Source organism: Harpegnathos saltator, unplaced genomic scaffold (genome assembly GCF_003227715.2).
Source record: "Harpegnathos saltator strain DR-91 unplaced genomic scaffold, Hsal_v8.6 scaffold469, whole genome shotgun sequence".
Lineage (NCBI taxonomy): Eukaryota > Metazoa > Arthropoda > Insecta > Hymenoptera > Formicidae > Harpegnathos > Harpegnathos saltator.
In genome coordinates, this window is record NW_020230282.1 from 150,001 (window position 1) to 171,186 (window position 21,186).

The following is a 21,186-nucleotide window of genomic DNA, read 5'->3' on the forward strand; positions in this document are numbered from 1 at the left end:
CGGCGACCACTTGCCAATTCCCCATGATACGTCGATTAGTATCGTCAATCCAGAAGTGACTAATTCTGGATTGTCTGGAGGAGGGATCCGAAGAGGGTGGGCCACGGGTCACGCGGCCGACCAGTCATATGGGCTATGACGTAGCAGAATCCGGCCGACTAGCAACAGCCGCGCGTCCGGATGTCGATCCGTTCGCGCGCAGCGAGTTCCTTTACCCCCGCCGCTCTCTCTCTCTCTCTCTCTCTCTCTCTCTCTCTCTCTCTCTCTCTCTCTCTCTCTCTCCCCCCCTCTCTCTCTCTCTCTCTCTCTCTCTCTCTCTCTCTCTCTCTCCCCCCCTCACAACCGGATAGAAATTTTCGTGTCCCATCGACAACCTCCGTTTCTGAGAAAAAGAGATTGGAAGAGCGGGATTTTGCATAATTCAGGCAACGACGCGGCTTGACAAAAGGCGCCAAAGAGACCCTTCTGCCTTCTCGCCTACGAATAATTACCACGGTCCATTCGCGAATATCTACACGCGGTTGTAGCTTTTGAGGCTTAAGAAACTCGATATCAGAAGCGAAATTAGCGTTAGCTATGATGAGTTTATAGAAATGAAAAGATTTACGAAAGGTTCTTTTCGATCCTTTAGCGGGCACATGGATCTCACGATGGATTAGGCGAATTTCGAGCCTTGAGTCGCTACTACGAAATATTGCTGCAAATATATCTGCTATATGTAATTGTAAGAATGTTAAAAACAAAAAGAAAAAAAGAACCTTCACGTGACCCGAGAATGAAAAGATATTTGAATCATCGGTATGTGCCTGTTTAATAAACATTAACATTTGACACACGTATCAATTTTTTGTAAATTTTCTTGATTTTTTGAAAAAATTCAGTCTTTGGATTGGCATATCTTGTAGAAAAGGGAAAAGATCGAACGGAGAAACGCAAAAAAATTGATTCTCCAAACGAACGAGTTAAGAGTCAAACTTCACAGCGAGACGTGCACAAGCCAGACGCGTTCCAAGTCGTACAGTAAATAATCTATGCAGAGATAAGCTACGTGATACAGCGGTAAGCAGCATGTATCGCGCTACAACGGTTAGAATGCGCGGTTAATAACGTGATGCTAGAGCATCGTTTGAGAAACGGTGACTCGTCATTCGCGCGCGCATTGAACATTTCTGCCAGTTAGCGTACACGAGGAGCTACAAAGCGTACACGTACGTATATATGTGGTCGTGCAAAAACGAAAAGTACGCGCGTGAACATCTCTCTATATAATTGAGACAATTTTACGATTGCGCCCCGCAACTCCGTGAGATATATGCCCGTTGAGCAGGTCGACATCGCGCGCATGCACAATGATTCACGGTGAATAGAAAATAATTTTTACTCTTTTCCTTATTTCTCCTCTTTGTTTTGTCACGGACATTTTACTCCGCTCGAAGCCGCATCGATCGTACATCTCTCCTGGACACTTTCGAACCAAGCACAGTAAGCGCTTTTTCCTCCATAACTCATCCTAATAATCGCACGAGAGACACGGATCGCCTCCAGGTCGCGGATAAGAGCGTACATGCGACAGGGGGCGTCGGCTGAATGGAAAAAAAAAAGAAAAAAAAAGAAAGAGGAAGAAAAGGACAGAAAATATAGAGAAATAAAGGAAAGAAAGCGAACGCGCGTCGACAAAGGAGTTCGGCGCCGCACAGCTGCCGCTCCACCACCGAGAGTTCTCTGTGTCGTTCTAAGCACAGGGGAGGTTCTCTCTTCGTCCTTGTTTGGCCGATGTTCGGTCTCTGATCGCTCTCTCTCTCTCCCTCTCTCTCTCTCTCTCTCTCTCTCTCTCTCTCTCGCTCTTCTTTTCCTTTCGTCGTGCATCTTGCTTTCTCTCGCAGTGTATTGGATCACCATCTCTTACTAGACGCCATTCAGCCAGGGTTTCGAAAGTAAACCCATGGGATAGGGGCAGCTGCTGTGCATTCCTTCGTCCTTCGTCCCTAACTTTACTCGGAGCTACTTCGCGCCACCTTTCCCTCCTCTCTCCTTTAGTACCGCGCTTTTTCCACCCTCCCTGTCTTTTTGTCTCTTTTCCTTCATCGCGCGTGCGTGTACGTACGCGGGCGTTCGCCCTTGCTTCGTAATCTCGTCTCTCTTGGCCATTCAGTACGGCTTGCCGCCAACCAACAAGCGCACCAAGCATAATCGAGTCGGAATCGTGGGAGAGAGAGAGAGAGAGAGAGGGGAGTATAGAGAGAGAGAGAGAGAAAGAGAGGGGGGTAGAGAGAGAGAGAGAGAGAGAGAGAGAGAGAGAGAGAGAGAGAATTATCAGACTCGTTTTTCGAAGCCGCCACCAACAGAACCGCCCTGTACCATATTTTCATCGAGTTTCATTCGAGGAAACAAATTTCTCGAATCGCGCATGTTTCAAGAGGACACACAGGCCTCTCTTGAATGTATGTTGTTATTATGCAAGATTATCCGTAAAAATCATTTTTTACCTTTATTATTATTTTAAAGACAAATTCCAAGTTACTTAAAAATTGCGCACGCTTCCATTTTCTCATTTATTTTATTTCATTATTTGTCATATACACACGTTGAAGATTTGATGTCTCGGTCGAAAATAAGATGCAACTTGTTGGAAAATGCGTGCCGACAAACGGAGTCGAAACCTAGGATACATTTCGGCGCGTAGAATCACTCGCCATTTGTTGATTATAATGACAAAAAGTCAGGCACGGCAGGCAAACAGGTAGACGACGAGGAGCACTGTTGCAGTCTGTTATTTACACGGGAGTGCAATAAATCTGTACGGGGCGCAGGGCTAACTTTAGGTTAACAGTTATCCTGACGCCACACACATTGTGCTATCTGTTCACGGAAAGGTTAAAAGGTTCTAACGCCTTAACAACCACGGAGCACGGAGCGCGCAGTTGTTACTATGCGAGATAAAAATTCTGGAGAGATTAGAGCGTGTCTCCCACAATTCATATCTTCGCCGGAAGTAGCGGTGAGAAGGAGGAATTCTCGCGCGCCGCAACGATCATTCAGGAATTGTCCGTTGATTCGCACAATCGACACGCACGACAAAGATCCATGTCGATTTCTACTTCCGATTTTATCAGTCATCACCATTATCCAAGTATTAATTCGTGTTCGTAATTGCGTCTCCGGGAGGAGAAATCAGAGTCGCTTTCCGTTCGTAGAGTGCGCGCGCTCTAACGAGCAAACTTATCTGCAGATAAGAATAATAAATGTCGAGACGACGTTGAACTTGATTTAAATACTTGGGAAGATCGATATACGTATAAAGGGAGAGAGCGTATCAAGTACACAGACGTTGACTCTCGGACTCCAAAGTCAATGGACGTCTCATGTTCGCAAAATATATTTCGCAGAGATCAATCGTGAAGAGTTTAAACGTAACGTAACTTCAATATTTCTTCAACATTACCCGCTGGAACATGTATGCGTGTTACAAATTTGCAAATGAAGCGTGCAGGAAACACGGGAAATTTGACGGTAGGCTCCTGGCTCGCGCCAGAACACGACGATATTTGATTGAGAGAGAGAGAGAGAGAGAGAGAGGTCGCATTATCATGAATTATCATGAATTACGGCACGATTATGCAAATCACCACCGAGAATTCGGTCTTCATTCGCGCCGAACTTGCTCGACCTTCAGATATCTCTCTGAACATACTCGCGACTCGACACTCTTTCCCGTCGTCGCCTCGTATTAGTAGATGCATGGCAAACAACGCATGTGCATAAGAATGCACCTACTCTGATGCGCAAACAAAAAATGTGGCGGTTGTATATATTGCTCCGTGTATCGGCTAGGAAGAAATTTGGCGTCAAGGAAAGGATATTGTGTGAGAAGAAACTCCAACTAATTACCTATTCATCGAACAGTGCCGCGCGTCTTCCTCCGTTGTGGAAGAATACGGGAAACGGATAAAAGAGCGGAAGGATGGAATACCATTTCCTTACTTTTAATTAAAGAGTCTTTGGACTCTCTCCTTCGACTCGTATATATATGCAAGCAAAGTTGCGAGATCTCAGAAAGAGAGATATAAAATTGCTACATGTCTGCTGCGAAAAACTGCCCAAGTGTTGATTCAGCATGTTAGCTAAAAGCATGTTGTATTACAATGCGATGCGAAAGGGCCGATTGTTTCTTTGCACAATTTGCGAAGCTTGCGAGGCACAATCGCGACGCGGCGGCGAGACAGTCGAATAACGGGCTGAACGAGTGACAATGATGATATTCGACACGTAGGAGCAAGACTGCGCGCACCACGCGGTCCGCTTTGTATTCATTTGTGCGGCTACGCCGCCGCCGCCGCCGCCGTCTCACTCTATTGTAAAACGCACGTGCCGATACTCGTCTCGAGTACTCGCGAAAGAAAGACGCGTCATTACCGAAATTATTTACTGAAATTAGTCATCATCTTTTCTTCATTCTCCAACGAATATTGGAAGAAAATCAAGAGGAAAAGTTACGGAGAAAATATGCGCCGCGTTTAGATTAGCGTTTCACAAGTTTAGGCTTCACTCTCGTCTCTCTCTCTCTCTCTCTCTCTCTCTCTCTCTTTCACATCTCACATCTCGCCTTCCACTAGTGCCAAGTTGCATCAGGCACGCATTCTGCCAAACAATTGGCTAAACCGTTAAGCCGCAAAGACGTGACCAAGCGCACGTTCGAACCGTAGGTCAGAAAGACGTTGAACACGTTGAAGAGAAGGTTCATTTACTACACGCACGTTTGTCCTCTCTCTCTCTCTCTCTCTCTCTCTCTCTCTCACGGTTCAAATTTTTCGTTTCCTCTTGTTGGCGTCCGCCGTCAAGAGGGTTACAGCCATCCCGCATCTATCAGACCTTACCGGTCACGGGTTATACATCCAGGTCGTTCCAAGTTATGTTGGACGTACTTTCGCCAGCTGCCAACATCCCCTCGTCGATCCATCTGCTGATGGACGGGGTTTCGCAGGGTTTCGCTTGCTAGAAACGCAAAGGAGCGACGACGTTTCGATTTGCACTTTTGGCACAAATATAAACCGTGTGTATTGCGTCGAGTAGGAAAAACGATCGAATCGACGATTTGACGATGATTGCTAAATCTCTCTCTCTCTCTCTCTCTCTCTCTCTCTCGACCGTATCATTTTTTGTCTCTTTGTCCCTTCTTTCGTAGACGTAGACGATCGACGACCGTTTTCCTCAAAGGAAAGGGAGCGACGGTACGAGAAGCACCTGCTTCATACTTTATACTTCTTACGAAGGGTCGTGCGTTCGAATATTTTAATGTCGCTACCTGCATATCTCTGAGCGAATTCACAGGAGAAGTGAAGAAGGGAAGTGAGGGTTACAGCTCGGCAACAGCTGCGCACGCGATACTCGCGATACATGCAAACCATCTTTGTTCGTGTTAACTTTATATTAGAGTCAGCTTTAGTGTTAACTTTAGTGTTGACTTTAGAGTCCGATTAAAGCAACGATTGCTTTAATCGGAAATTATCCTCCCTATCGAAATGATTTCTTACGTTATTATACGAAACGTTATTAAAAGTTAGCAGCAGGAGCAATCATCATCGGAATGATCCTTTGTGCTTAACCCTTTCACTGTTAGTGGGAAGTATACTTCCCCCACTTTTTCTTCATTCAATCTTGCGTTGTAAATCACATAATTTTGAAGAACTAATCGGGCATTTGAGTTTTCCAGATAATAGTGAATATAGTTGTTCAACATACTCCAATAGGTTTTTATACACCCAATTATTCATTTCTGATTATTTATAACAAATCAAAGTTGAAAAACAATTATTTTCAATTTCTTAGGGAAAAATCGATTCCTCGGAGAGTATTGAATGTAGAGGTCTGAAATTTTCACCAAATATTTTTCCGATGTTGTACAGAAACATATATTTTTCTCAGTATTTTTTTGCAGGTTAGATTTTTTTTTATAAACAAATATTTCTACAAAAACGGTCGAAAGAAGGTTAGATTTTTGTGCACTTTTTCCTAGTTTTTTCATTCACTGTATCTCCATCTTATCCATACTATTTCAATATTATTTTACTCAAAAATAAACGTTTGATCTCTAGTAAGCATAAATATGCAGTACCGTACCCAGATTTTCCCACCAATAAATTTTTTCCAGCTCGATCGAGTTCCATCGTCTAGAATCATATGTTCTTACTTACGACCTCGTCATTATTTAATAATAATAATTGGAATTTTCATTAATTTTGTACATCATGATCGCCATATTGAGTCCGCCGTTTGGAATTTTGCAAATCTGACTTTAGATTCGTAATCAGCGAGCCAAAAAAACGTAGGACCTAACCAAATATTTTAATAATTTTCTCAAATGGAAGCGTTAATTCAGCAGTGAAAGGGTTGAGGAAAGGTTGTCTATGCGTCGTGGTGTCTATGACGCAGAATTTTCGCTGATTAAGATCCGAGTGTGATCAACTTTTGTTTGTCACAATGTGTGTGTGTTAGTGCCTGATCGGCACTGTGACATTCATCGGCATGACCCTGAAGCTGGCTTCGAATGTTATCTACATTGCGTTGCGACTTAATGTTTCATTCATCGTCGGGAGCGCTCAAAGAGCACTTTTGGTTGGTTATCGGCTTATCGGCGAATACGCGAAAACTTGACGTGGCCGTAGCAGGTGCGATATTTCTCTCTTACTCTTATAGCTTGTACGAGTTATATACAGTATGGACGTTTCGATGTTGGCGCAGTGAGACCAAACTGTCGACATCCTGTCGCGTGCATTATCCAATAATGAGTAAATCGCAAACTGTGCAGTAATTTGTAACGCTGATATAGCTTGATTATCTTTGAGATTTTCATCGCGTTTACGCGAATAAATGCGCAATCGACGATGCATGTAGCAACACGTAAACACATTTTATAATCTTCCTACTGTCAATCAAATTGATTTATTCACCCGAAAGTGATAAAACGAGAGAGAGAGAGAGACAGAGAGAGAGAGAGAGACCAAAGTATCGAGTGCATTTCTCTGACGTCTTTATCTTTCTCTCTTCCTCGGTGCGCGATGTATAGCGCAAACATAGATATCAACAGGTTCGTTACCGACTGATACGAAGCAATTACCGAATGAAAGCTATCGTTAAATAATCGCTCCACCGCCGGTTGTTACCGTCGTGTGAGCGATTAATATCGCGTAATTAGCGGATACTACCGACTCGCGTTCCAACGCTGCGAATTACTCTTTGCAGGAATTTGATCGCGCGCGCGCGTAGCGTGCAGGTACGCGTACGGTACGGTATGTACCATTGTGCGAGTTTAATGCGTTTATCGATGTATCGAGTCACGAGCTCGTTCTTTCGCTCAACCCCCTCCCCCTCCCCTATCAGCTCCAGGGCCCCGTGGGACCAAGGGACCAAGGGATTACTGCTCGTAATCACAAGTCTGCCCCTCTCATCTTTGGCAGAGAGGATATTCGCAGCAATATTCTTCGTGTTATTTTGTTCTCCACGTTACGTTCAACCACGGAAAATAAGCACTTGCGGCGTGTCCGCGTGTCTTGCTCTGTCTGTGACCCCGACTCAGTCGAGACATGATATAAATAAATGCATTTACAAATATCGAATTACTTAATAATAATCTTCAATCGGGCGATCAGAGACGAGAAAATTGGAAGATGTATGTTCCAGGATACCTATATGTAGTATATCATTTCGAGAGACGATTATTTATCGCGTTGAAATCCACGAGATCTTTCCCTCGCTGGCGAGTTTTCTTGGTAATATCCACACGGTCTGATCCACGACACTACAATTCGTAGAAACTGGACCGGTGTCTTTAAGGGGGACCATTGTCGAGAAGTAAAGGGTTGCGCAGAGGCAGCCGACTTAATGCGTTTATCGGTGGCTATCGAGACATTCCTGGTCTTTTTACCGAGACGACGAGTGGACGATCGTGGGATCGAGAGAAGGTTTGTTCGCCATTGCTTGCAACTCGTTACAGACGTGTGTGTGTGTGTGTGTGTGTGTGTGTGTGTACATGTGAGTGCACGAGAGAGAGAGAGAGAGAGAACAAGATGGAGTTGTGAAGGGTTGGATGAGAAAAAGAGAGAGAAGTCGCAATATCGATGGCTATCGATCGCGCGACCCCGAGTTCGTATCGAACACAAGGATGTACGGTAAAGTTTTTTTGTCGGAGAATATTCTCCAAATTCCAAGAACACGAGACGGAAGAATATTTTATCCAGAGAGTGTTCCGTACTTTGTAAAATATTTTTCTCGTATAATATCGAGAAAAATGTTAATTGTTCTTTTTTTTTCATTACAAATCAATTTAAACATGATTTTGAAATATACAAGTTCCTTTAGATAGATAGAAAGAGAGAATTTGTCCTCTCTTGTTCTCTTTATCTCTCAACGCTTCCGCAGGCGCAAGCGCAAGCGCGGTGTTCTTTGTAGTATCGGTAACGAGACAAAGTCGCACCAATACGAAAATCAGCCCGAAATTAACAATGCAGATAGCCCGAATTGGTCGTGTGCCACGAGTATTTCACACGACGGCGACAGCGGCACGCGTAGCTTACTCGCGCGTACTATTTTAACCGGTGTATGAAACGGTGGTCTGCACATGTCCGTTGGCGGACTGTTTTACGCTTCGCGAAGCATACATACGTACCTAGTGAGTGAGTGAGTGAGTGAGTGAGTGAGTGAGCGAGCGAGCGAGTGAGAGAGTGAGAATGAGAGAGAGAGAGAGAGGGGGGGGGAAGAAAAAGAAGGGAAGGGGGAAAGGGAGACGACCGGGACCCGCTGCACCTGGCCAGGTGCTGCGTGTAGCAGTGGGTCAATATGAACAACACGTGATGATACCGCGGGACCGTTGCGCGGGAAAATAAAACACAAAATAATAATGAACGAGCGGGAGAGAGCAATGAGCCCTTCCTCATTCGCGCGCGCCTCCCATAATTCGCGCGCGTACATTGCGCCGATGGAAAAACTGCCAAAGTTGCAACACACAAACATATTCTCGGCTACTGGTAAGAGAAGATGACGATTGCGAAATCAGAGTCTCTCGCCGGAATCGAAATTTTATCGAGAATCCGTCGCTGCTGCCCTTTTGCCCTTTCCGTAATATTCTCTCTCTTTCTCTCTCTCTCTCTCTCTCTCTCTCTCTCTCTCTCTCTCTTAGTGTGTTTTCTATTTTCTCTCTTCTTTTTTATTTTTTAAATTAAAATTATCCCGTATCTTCCTCTCAAAGCCTCAGGTTTAATATCCCTTCCCCGAGAGACCATGCGTATCGCTAATTCTTACGTCGCGTCGACGTCGCGACGAAAACTACACGACGCTGAAAAAGCGGTCAGTCGTCCGCGTCGGTTTGTCTCTTGCTCGCAGGCTCGAAACGGAAGACTCGCCCGACCGGATTCTACTACTACACGTCCCCTGTGAAATTTTCAAGACACCCACCGGAAAAAGGGACCGCGAGGAGTCGCGCAGGAGCGCACGTTTCACAGGAAACACCCGCACCCGGTGCGGTCAACGTAGAGACGGCCACTCAACCAGAGCCCTTCGTAGCCGTTGCTAATTAAGGGACAATTCCTTCCTTTCGACGAGAAACCGTCCTTCCTTCCTGCAAAGGATTATCCTTGTCCGGTTCGTTCGTGAAATTAATTCTCCGAATCGCGACGAATTACTACGCCCCGGCGGAAGCCGGCGTGAGACTCGACAAGTTCTTTTGCAATTGACAAGCAACGGAGATTACACACACACACACACACGAGCATCAAACGCGACGAGATATGGATTTACCGCGAGAAGAGACACGCGCGCAAAAGACGAAAGGACAATTAATTCATGTTTCGAAACATGAAAAAGACCAAGTGCGAGATGCGCGACACATTACGATCAGTCACACTGTCACACTGTCAGAAAAACGATCGAAATGAGAATGACAGCGTTCTCACAGCGTGTCTCCACAGCGCGAGCAACGTAACTTTCTACGGCATCCCGCAAGGCCCGAGGGTTGAGGGCGCTCGAGTAATCGGAGAGGTGTGCAAGGAGCGAGATTACAGGACCGGGCTCAAATTTCCCCGGTGACGGATCTACAGAGAGATTTTGATATGAATCCCATAGTGCAAAAAAGTGCAAGAATATGAAGAATATGAAAATTCCAATGTTCCGTCAATTTGCCACTTGAGGATTGAGGAAATTAATGTGTGCACCAAGCGCAACAATCTTCAAAGCTTTGCGGCTAAAGCGCTTCGCATCGCAAAGTTCGCGGTTTGGCATTGTCTGTTGCTCGACTGTCGTAAAAGCGAGACTGTCGAGGGTCTTCTGCCCGCCCTTTGTTTTAATGCCAGATACACCATAATATATTCGCATTGTTCTTCGTGGCCGGTTTTCGCCGCAGGCTGGATGGCTCGCGATCCAGAGAGAAGAAACGAACGCGCTGGCGTGCCGCTCTGATCTATATCGTTCGACGGACTCAATTTTGGTAGAGACCACTAAACAACATTGTATATCTCCCTCCCTCCCTTCCTCCCCCCCCCGCTCCATGTGAACGTTAATGTCGATGTTTCTTTGCAACGCGTCACGAACCGAATTTATTTACGCCTCCCCGCGTTATCTCGGCATCTCTTAAAAAACTCAATCATCACTGAGGCTCCTCTCTCTCTCTCTCTCTCTCTCTCTCTCTCTCTCTCTCTCTCTCTCTCTCTCTCTCTCTCTCTCTCTCTCGGGGCGAAATATTATGCGGGGACAAGAAATGAAATTAAGAAATTCTTCGCCAACACACAACACAAATTGAGCTGTCGATAATCCGACTCGTCCGAATCGACGGAAATGAATCGGATACGCGGCGCTCGATCGTTGCCGCGCCGAGTTATTCCATTAATGAGAAAAATTGGCGACGCGCGCGCGCGCGCGCGGTGTCTTCGGCTCTGACACGGGTTACCTCGTTACGAGTTCTGTGCGCGCGTAACAAAGGATATAGAGGTGTATGCCACTTGCATCCGCTATCGCGATCTAACGCGAGGAGGAATGCACGCACGCGCGTCGCTCGTCGTTGCGAGAGCGGCAGAGAGAGAGAGAGAGAGAGAGAGAGAGAGAGAGAGAGAGAGAGAGAGAGAGAGAGAGAGAGAGAGAGAGAGAGAGAGAGAGAGAGAGAGAGAGAGAGAGAGAGAGAGAGAGAGAGAAACGCAGGCAGGTAGCCTCTGCAACAAGAAGGCACGTACATCACTGTCACGGATTCTTCACGCCGCCGTCTGACTGATTTCTGCGAGTAAATCATCGCGTTTGTTTCGCCGCTCGGCTTCGAACGCGTCAAATCGGCCTTTTCGCGCTAGCTCGCGGACGTGCGCGGAAACGCACGTCGTAATGGGAACAATCGCGACAACAAAATGACACAACGTGTAGCCGTCTCGTTTACGACGCGCTCGTCGTAAACACTGCTTGTCCAATGTGTATCAACAACGCACGGCGCGTGATATAATCTCCCGCGAGCAATTACGAGGCTGCGTCCCCCGTTTGCGCGTCCGAAAGTCAATATTCTCGGATATTCCCGGAATATTTATTTAAGAGACACAAACAAACAAACAAACAACATCGTACGTTGATGTTTCGCGCTTTCGCACGAAATGCACGATGTGGCTCGTCTCTCATCAAGGCGAGATCAACAGCGTCGTCCGTCAAGTTTCGCCGCGCACACGCGCTCACAGACTTATCATCTCGTGGGTCTTAACGACCTACCGAGCAATTATCCCTCGCGGCGGCTCAAAGCCGCAAAATGACGATAAATCAATGTCAAAGTAACGATCTCGCGATCGAAACAATTACCTGGACCGCGCGCGCGCGTGATTCGATTTCGTGCGCGAACTACGCGGCGGCGGTTGCCAATTTAGCCCGAAGAAATCCCGGGACTACCGGGGCTATCGATTATCACCCGTGGCCGTAATTAGCCGTCGTGTTTCCTCTCTCGCGAGAATTACCAAACGCCGAAACGAGTATTCTTAATCGTGCGTCAAGACGAACGACGCGCCCGCGCGCGCGCGCGAACGAATCGATTACCAATTAAGCGCAACGTCCGAAGCGCAACGAATATATAAAATTTCCTACATTTCAGAAACGCCGGCGATATATCTCCGACATGATACATCCGTTTGCCTGTCGTTTGTGTTTATTGCCGATCATCGTTGTCTCAATCAAGTCTCGAAAAGAAGTACTCGAGAAGTCGCGTAACAGAGTACGCGTCGTCTGTAGCGCTAAACAGACGAGCGTGCGCAGTCGCCAGAACCGTATCTGACTGCTGCGAGATAAACGCGGCGAATATGATTCCCCCCTCCCCTCTCTCTCTCTCTCTCGTTCTCCTTCTTCGTACGATATGACAATGAATACGATGAGAAATGCGCGACTGTCGAACTCTGCGAGGAGGAGCATCCTGAGAAAACGGCTTTTCTCACGTCTCGGAGATTGCATCACACCACACCACACGACCTCTATTACGGGAGCAACTTTTACCGAGAGAGGCGCGGGGCGGGCGAGCTGCTACTTTCGCGACTGCGCATTGTCGAAAGCTAAGATGTCGCGCGCGCGCGCGATCGAGCGCAAATCGAGACACGACTCACCTTCACGTAGGAGTGAAACTTGACTTTGCTCGGCGACACGGGCGGGCTGTTGGGTGGCCTCGATTGCTGCAACGGTACGTGCAGCACGTTCTGCACATTCGACAGGCAGCCCTTCCTCACGTCGCTACATCCCTTCCTGCTCTTGGGACTCATCTGTATGTCCTCCTCGTGCTTCACCTTCTTCGCGATCGTAAAGTTCTCCTTGACGTTCTGCTTACGTAGAATGTAGTGCATCCTCCGTCTGTTGGCGCACGTGTCGTTTCTGCAGATTCTTCTCCACGTGGTAGACACCATGCTGACCGTACACAGATCCTGACATCCGAGATAGGACAAGATCTTCGACACGAGATTCCAATGATTGCTCTCTTTTCCCAGGAGCGACAAGAAATCCACCTTGTCCTTTCTCGCGTAGCTCACCGCCGGCGGAATAGTCCTCACCTCGGTATCGCCGCTGTGGCGCAATTCCGACGTCAAGCCGCCGCCGCCGCCGCCGCCGCCACCACCACGGTGACTGAAGTCCAACCTCTTCGGTTTGATCTCGGGTATGGCACTCAAGTCCACGATGGACAGATTGCTCAGCTGTCGATTTTCCACCGACGTTATGGTGGCGGGATCGATTCTTTTGCGAACCGGCGAGACGACAATCAGCGGTATCGGGGTTTTCATCAGTGTCGCCACTTCCGGTATGCTCTCTCGCGGCGGCACGACTAGTCTCATCCTCGCATCCTCGTCCACCCGGAGTCCGGAAGTCACGCGGAAGGACGAGGTGGGCATCGCCGGCGAGGGTGGCGGTGACAAAAGATGAAGACCTGCGGATAACGCAGGAGTAACGGGCGCCGCCGCCGTCGCCGCCGCCGCGATCTTACACTTTCTTCTGGTCCTGCTCCCGAGAGTCCTGTTCCCGACGTCATTGTTTGTGTAGCTCGGGGTGGAATGCGCCAACAGACCGAGATCCTCGCTCGCACGCGACAATTCCAATCTGCCCGAGTCCTGCTCGGAGCTCTCCGAGGAATTCACCAATTGACTGCTCGGCTTCGAACGGCGTCTGTGAAACTTTTCGCACTGCCAAGGATCCGAACGATAGCGGTGCCTCTTAGCGACCGCAGCGGACAACTTGTTCTTGTAGCCGGTGCTCACCATCGGCGTGTAGCTGGAATGCGGCGTCAGGTTGCTCAAGTAACCGCTGTCGACGCTATCGTGGCAGCTGCGCCCGCTCGAATCGACGACGGATGAGATGTGCGGGGTGTCGGCGACGCGGACGCAGACGCTTCCATCGTCGTCGTCGTCGTCGTTGTTGTCGTCGTCGTCGTCGTCGTCGTCGTCGTAGGCCATCGTGTTTGGAATATTTGCTAACCTTTCGTTCGTCCGGCTGCGCAGACGGGTTTTCCGAACGTTAACTTCCGCTGCGACCATCTCCCCTGCGCGCGAATGCCGCGCGAACAGCGCAGCGGCGGAAAGCGACATGTCAAACACGGCGAACGCGACGCGGTGTGTATGCGTGTGATGCTTGCGCCCCAAACAAACGGATCGGATTTTGCCGAGACTAACCTTGTTTTGTACTTTGAGCGCGATCACCAAAATCTGTGGATAGAATCTTCCGAGTCTTCCCGAGATGATATATCACGTCCGATTTCCACCTGATTCTCTCTCATCCTGTGCTTGATGGGCTTGATGATGCTCGCTCGCTCGTTCGCGCGCGCACTGTGGCGAACTGTGCCAATTTGTGCGATTGTCGCGACGTGTACGACGCACCACCGTTAAATCCGAACGCGTAATGTCACTCGCGACGACGATCGTTCTCACTCGTGCGGATCGACGAGCGATGATTGCTTGCGCGCGCGCGCGCGTACGCGCGCACGCACGGTATATACATACACACACACACACAGAGAGAGAGAGCGAGCGAATTATCCCGTCTTCCGATCCGTTCCGCCGACAGTCTGTTTACACCGGGAGAAAAAAAGCGAGCATCGTCGCACGACGATTCGTCCGCGTTGACCGCGGCAGTCGTTCAGGTCGCGTCGCACGTGTGACTGTCATTCCGCGCGACACTGAAATCTCTCACTTACTTGCTTGAGATTCCCCCGTCCTCGCCGATCATCTCGGCAAGGTAACTCTGCTACATCCCATCTTGCTCGACGCTTGACGTTTCTCGCGATTTTTAACGCGACGCGTTACGCGAACGCTGTTTCTCTCTCTCTCTCTCTCTGCGGTACTCACGCGGTGCGCAGCGCGGGAAACGCCGGCATCTCTTCACCCTTCTCTACCGTTATTCCTCGTCGCTCTCCCGCCGTTCACTGACGTTCAGCGGCACAAACACGTAGAAGAAGAGAGAGAGAGAGAGAGAGAGGGAGAGGAGAGAGAAAGAGCGAGGCATCCTTTCCGCGCGCATCGTAAACAAGAAAACTCGTGCTCGCCGGCCCGCGCGTTCATCGCGATTGACTTTTGCGCGCGCGCGCGCGCGCACGCGGACGCGTCGACTCTCAGCGCGAACTTGAACGTCGTCGCAGCGCACAAAGACGCAGTACGCAGTTTTCGCGCGCGAGCACAGCTCGCTCTCGCCCGCGCGGAACCCTCCTACCCTTGACCAAGTGTCACTGAACAGACAGGGGTGAGAGCGGTCTGGGGAAACATGCGCGCGCCGTATATTCTCCCTCTGTGAGACGTGGTCGTAGCACTCGACCAAAACTCGGAACGCCACTCGCGCACGTTCCGTTCCTACCGTGCGCTCCCCACGGACTAGCGCGCCTAACCAATCGTATGCGTCCACTCTGCCGCCAGTTCGTTGCCAAGTGCCGCTATTGGTTCGACGCGTTCGTTACGTTGCCGCCGACGGAGATGCTGGAGAGCGCGAGCATCTGTTGCTGGGGGAGACTAGCTTTCTCGCGCTCTCGAATTCATGCGATGCGCCTGCGCAGACTCGCAAACCTTACGCCTTTGAATTTCGACTCGCGTCTCGGTTCCTTCTTGTCTGTCTCTTTTATACATGTATATATATATATATATATGTATATAAATATATATATATATATGTATAATATCAACCATTTTGGAAAAGTAATATGTAATATACAAGAGAAAATTACACTGACCGAGTACCGAGTACTATATCAAACAATTCTAATTGGAGATTTTCAATGTCACACATTTTGTTACAGGAAACTTTTCTTTCAATGTCGCTCGATATTCGCATAATACTGATTATAATCTAATCTAACCTAACCTAACCTATTCTATCATTCCTACAAATATTGAGCTGATACTCGAGTATTGAACTTGTGTGTGTGTGTGTGTGTGTGTGTGTGTGTGTGTACTGAATTTTATAAAGAAATTGCACATTGTCTTTAATGTATCGATCTTTTGAGCTTGTAACAATTTGGCGCAACGTTACCTCGAGTCTAGCCGCTCTGAGGGTAAGGGACTATCTCTCTTCTCAACCGCGTGTGAATCGATTCTGAAACGTAGTTTTGAAACTTCTGCGAGAAGTCGCCACCATCTTGAACGAAAAATCAAAGTGGTGTGCATTTCGCGATGAGGGAGGAGACCGTCATACAGAACCGTTTCAAATGTTGAAACTTAACTTTATGCAGTACTCCATGGGATGGAAGATTTCAAACTGCTGTACGACAAAATTGTAGCTCCATAAACTGTGGTTTGAATCTCGGGTAATTTTTATGGAGACCGATAAATGTAGTTCGAGTCTCGACTTCTTCGGTCAGCCGGCTCGATAACCGCCTCTTCAGAGACCCGCGCCATCTAATGAGACAAACTGAAATTTCAATCAACCGACCCTTTACGTTCAGTTAGACTCGTTACTTTGTTTTATTACTTTCTGCTTAGTTACGACCTAACCTCTCCGCTACGAGGCGCCACCATGGCCGCTACCGCGACAAATCATAGTAAGATTAAACAGTGCGGCAAAGAACCTTTCTATTTAGCGGATTCGACACATCAAGCTTGACGGACTTGTGTTGTATTCACCGAGATACCAATGACAACAATGAATAGTAAGTCATTGGTCATTCTATTCTATTCATTTTGCATGCAGCGACGAAATGCAGTTGGGGATCGCGCGTAGTACGCGAGTAATACGCGAGGCCGCGCGACTCTGAGAGAATTTATTACTACGGTCAAACTCTGGGTATATAATATAAACTTTGTCACTGCTGGGCACTGCACGGGATGACAATTAAACGAATTGCCGGTCCATTGCCTGCATAGAAGGAAACTGCAGAAACTGCTTCGGAGCGAGAGCGAGCGTGTGCGCTTTTCAACATTATTTCTGTCTCTGTCTCTCTCTCTCTCTCTCTCTCTCTCTCTCTCCCTCTCTCTCTCTCCCTCTCTCTCTCTCTCTCTCTGTGTGTGTGTGTGTGTGTGTGTATGTCGTTGCGCCTCCGCGCTCCACTTTCCGGCCCCAAGTTGCACTAAAAGGCTCCGTGTAGCGCGCTTTACGGCTTCAATATGCAGTAAAATGCAGGATAGCGACCGCTGCATGCTCGTGCTGCATGCCCTTTCGCTCTCCTCCTCGTCCTCGTACGTAATACTCTACAGCACCGTAGAGCACCGTAGAGACACTTGGCGCGGCGGACGCACCGCGCTCGCAGACCGCCAAGTCCGACCGCTGCTGAGATAAATTGATGAATGAAAAAGAGAATAAAGAGAGACGCGTTGAAGAGCAATCGAGGAATAATATCCTAGGGGCAGGGTTTCTCATATCCGATGAGAAACACCGCTTTCGATTTTTACGAAACGAAACTGTGCTTGTTGTTGGCTCTCTGCGCAACAATCTCGGCTCGTTTAAACGGGGAGCGACTAAAATGCGCGCTAAGGAAATGCGCGATTTTGGTAGTCCAGAGTAAAAGAAATCCTTTTTACATTAATCGGTCTCGATTTGTGGAACACAACTTGACGCCCGAATCCCGATTCGCGATGATGAGCGACGCACGTGCAGAATGCTGGAACCCGGTGAGAGAAATGTCGCCGAATTTCCGCCAATTGCCCCATGTGTGTACGTAACGCACAGGCCCGTTCGAGGAAGCGACTGGCGATAGAAATTGCAACGTGCGAATGTGCAACATGCGAAAAAGGAGCGTTCTCGTTCCCGAGAGTAGTGGCATGTAAAGAATGTCTCAGTGTGTCAGTCAATTTCTCGGGAGTAATTTCGCATACTGGAAAAGCATAATTGTCGGTTGGGTAAACCGTCGTGGAAACGTGGAATGGTTAACGGATGAATATTACCCGATGAGCAATGTTCGCACGGATCCCGCGCATCCTGTTGCTGAAGCTAAACAGAAGCCGCGTCTCGCTAAAGTCTTGCTAAAGTTCCGCGACAAATTCTGCGAGAAATGATGAGCAATAAAGGAAGGAAGCACCGCGTGTGTGATCGTAAAGTTGAATGAATACGCTAAACCCGAGAGAGAGAGAGAGAAACGTAGATTATAATTACGTATTATACAATCGTGCGCTTTTTCTTCTTCCATTCCTAGCGAAAAACTGTTTCCGACTTTTCCGAACTTTTCCAGGGCATACACACAGTTAACGCAGTCTGCCAGTAGTAGAAGCTAAAAGCTTCGCAATGATATTTCCAGTCTGTATCTCGCATTCTTAATATCATATTTTCGCTATTTTATTACTCATCTTGATGTATGTTTCCTTGATGAAAGATCGATCGATCAAAGTGCTCTCTCTCTCTCTCTCTCTCTCTCTCTCTCTCTCTCTCTCTCTCTCTCGTGCGGAACCAAGTCTCAAGGATCGGTCTTTAACAAGTTTTCGATAAATATAAAATTACCTTAACCGATAGGTGTAGGTACAGTAGATTTTTCGCAATCGCGTAATCGCAGTGACTCCGTCAGTGAAAATGTGAAATCTGGGTGAATCGAACGGCAGATAGTACGGCAGGTACGGCCTATGCGACTGTAGTAGTCTCTCACGCGCAATGATAGCGAGAAACGACGATAGGTCGGAGGTTGTGCACCGTGTGTATTTAAGCTCGATTTCGCGCTTAATTTCGCGCATATCAGATAGGTATGTACGACTGGTATCTCGAGTAACGAGACAGATATCTCTCTCATCTTCTGAATAAGGGCGACTGATCAGACGCGTCAACTGAGATCAGACTTGCATCTCTTTATGATGCATTACGGGAAAAGAAAGATGCTCGGGATGGAAAACTCCTTCCCGAGCAAAGCGACCAAAGCTCTTCTTGCTCGTTCACGCTCACACTCACACGGAGCTTCTAATTGATCCGATTGTCGATATTGAAAATGCCGAAAGGCTTGCTGCCCCGTACTTTGTACGGGGTTTTGCCCCCACCGAGTGATGGGATCCGATGGCGATTCAATGACACAGATCTGATGTCACATTGTGATGTCAGCCATATTCCACTAATGTGGTCTCACGCATCACGCATCACGATCTCGCCCCAGTCATCAGCAACGAGAGTCGGCCGTGTTTTCGTGACATTTCGATTCGCGCTTACCTTGCTTACCTCGTTATCTCTTATCTTATCTCAAGGTGTTAGGCCTTGAAACGTTTCTATTCAGGAAGTTGTTATGCATCGAGCGTACAATTTCGTACATCGTGCAGAAGAGCGACGATGAATTGTTATATCCCCGCTGTCATTCCCTGCGCTGCTCGCAGCGCAATCTGCTTTTTTCTGCCCTTGGCTTTTCGTGATTTTAACCTTTTCGTGAATCGAACCTAAATATTTATACGCGTCATCATTTCACTCGCTCGTTAATCTCGATGACTCTTACTGCGATTGTCTGCGCGATTTTGCGCGGCATTTTATCCTGACGGCGTATATATCGTGCAATATTTCGCGCGATAAATATTAACGTTGAGCGATCCACATTAGTGGCGTCTCTCGATCTCTTTCTCTCTCTTTCTCTCTCTCTCTCTCTCTCTCTCTCTCTCTCTCTCTCATTCGCGATCTCTCTGTTATTATTATTCTACCCCCGCATATATGAGCGTATCTACTGAGCAAAAAGCAGCAAGTAAAGGTAGGCCTGAATGATTGCGTTACTGCGTTGCTGCTACCTTGTAAAGCAGGACATAAATCAACTTAAGTGACACGTTAGAACGAAAGGATCGAGCACATCCTGTATTTGCGGAGACCGCAAGGAAATCCCATGTGTCACACAGTCTCTATCCACTTTCCTCACCGCGAGAGGAGGAGACAACCGAAAGAGAGGTTGATTGTAATACCGCTCATCGGGTGTTCGTAGAAGGTCTCTCTCTCTCTCTCTCTCTCTCTCTCTCTCTCTCTCTCTCTCTCTCTCTCTCTCTCTCTCTCATTTATCAGAGACACCGACACTTTTTGTTTCTTTCTTTGCGTCGCGTCGTAACAATTAGAGCTGCGATAAGTGAGATTGTTGAGAAATGCACGCGTGATGATTTCGCGATGATCTTTGCACGCAATTGGTGGCCTCTACGACTAGAGAAAGATAACTCTCTCTCTCTCTCTCTCTCTCTCTCTCCACCCTCCCTTACAACCTCTCTGTTCCTCTGCTTTCTCGAGCGAGAGGAAGGAGGAACGCGATACAACGCGGGGCAAGTGTGTGTGTGCGCGTGTGTATGAGCAACGTTTATCCTTTGAAAATTCACACGTAGATGTGTCCAATCGATTTGATCGTCAGTTTGAAGGGTAGCGGCGCGACGTAGCTTTCAAAGGAATTTCATTCTATACGCGACTGGCCACACTCTTTGTTCCCACGCTACTGCACGCGCTTTAGCACGCGCAATAGCACGCGTATAGACGACAAGGAGGAGAGCAAGTGGATGCGAGGTACAAGCCGTGCCGTGGCTGCCTACGTAATCGCAAAGAGGGTCCCCGTAAAGCGGGGTGTTAACTTCCGTCATCCGGGATAGCGCGCGAAGGGGTTTGTTCAACGAGGGTGGTAGCTCTCGTCGATGCGGCGCGCGCGGCTGTAAAGGACGCGACGCCGTAATCGGCGTATCTCGGATTATTATTTCATAATAAAATGAGACTACTTACTTACTTACTTACTTACTTACTTACTACGGCTAGTTGTCGCGGCTCGTCGCGAGATTAGATTAGAGGCGCCTCGCTCCGCATTCGGTCAATCAACTGTCTTCTCGCTTGCTCATTTCATCGTCGTGCGATTCGGCATCGCGCGGAATCGGGCATCGCGGTTGCGGAATGCGAATTTACGCGATATTTCCCGAGAGAAAACGGTGCGTGGTCGCGTGGTGTGCAAGCGGCGATTCTTCGGCGAGTCATCGTGGCAATTTACGTCGCTTGGTGGTCCGGCAAGCCGGCAAGTTCGGCAAGAATCGATCCGTACCGGACACGCCTTTCCATCGAGAGAGTCGAATATATCGGTGAAAATATCGCGAAAGTAGCGCGACGATCTCTTTGGATCTCTGGATGGATGAAATTATCGTTGGCCGAGTTGGCGATGAACGCTCCCGTAGGCGCAAACCTGTTAATCAGCAGTCCGGTGATCTGGTCGTGCTACGCCGAATGCAACGACGATGGGGAGAGGGGGAGGGATTCGATCGACTGTCGTCGAGATTCGTCGACACCGAGTGAAATCATCCATTCACCCGAACGGAATATCAT

The 21,186-nt window shown here is 48.1% G+C and overlaps 1 protein-coding gene across 3 annotated transcripts in view; it reads right to left on the reverse strand.

The window, feature by feature from the left end:
- The window catches only part of LOC105182881 (uncharacterized), a 36,912-nt gene extending 21,558 nt beyond the window's left edge, over window positions 1–15,354 (reverse strand). Inside the window, exons 1-2 of one of the 3 annotated variants that reach the window (XM_011140642.3) lie at window positions 14,672–15,354; window positions 12,603–13,971 (exon numbers count right to left, since the gene is read on the reverse strand). In XM_011140642.3, the coding sequence (XP_011138944.1) occupies window positions 12,603–13,971; window positions 14,672–14,703 (1,401 nt within the window). In that variant the 5' untranslated portion in view covers window positions 14,704–15,354. Of the gene's footprint in view, window positions 1–12,602 lie in introns of all 3 variants that reach the window. The other 2 variants (XM_011140644.2, XM_019841295.2) reach the window with 2 other exon arrangements.
- Window positions 15,355–21,186: the final 5,832 nt, after the last annotated feature.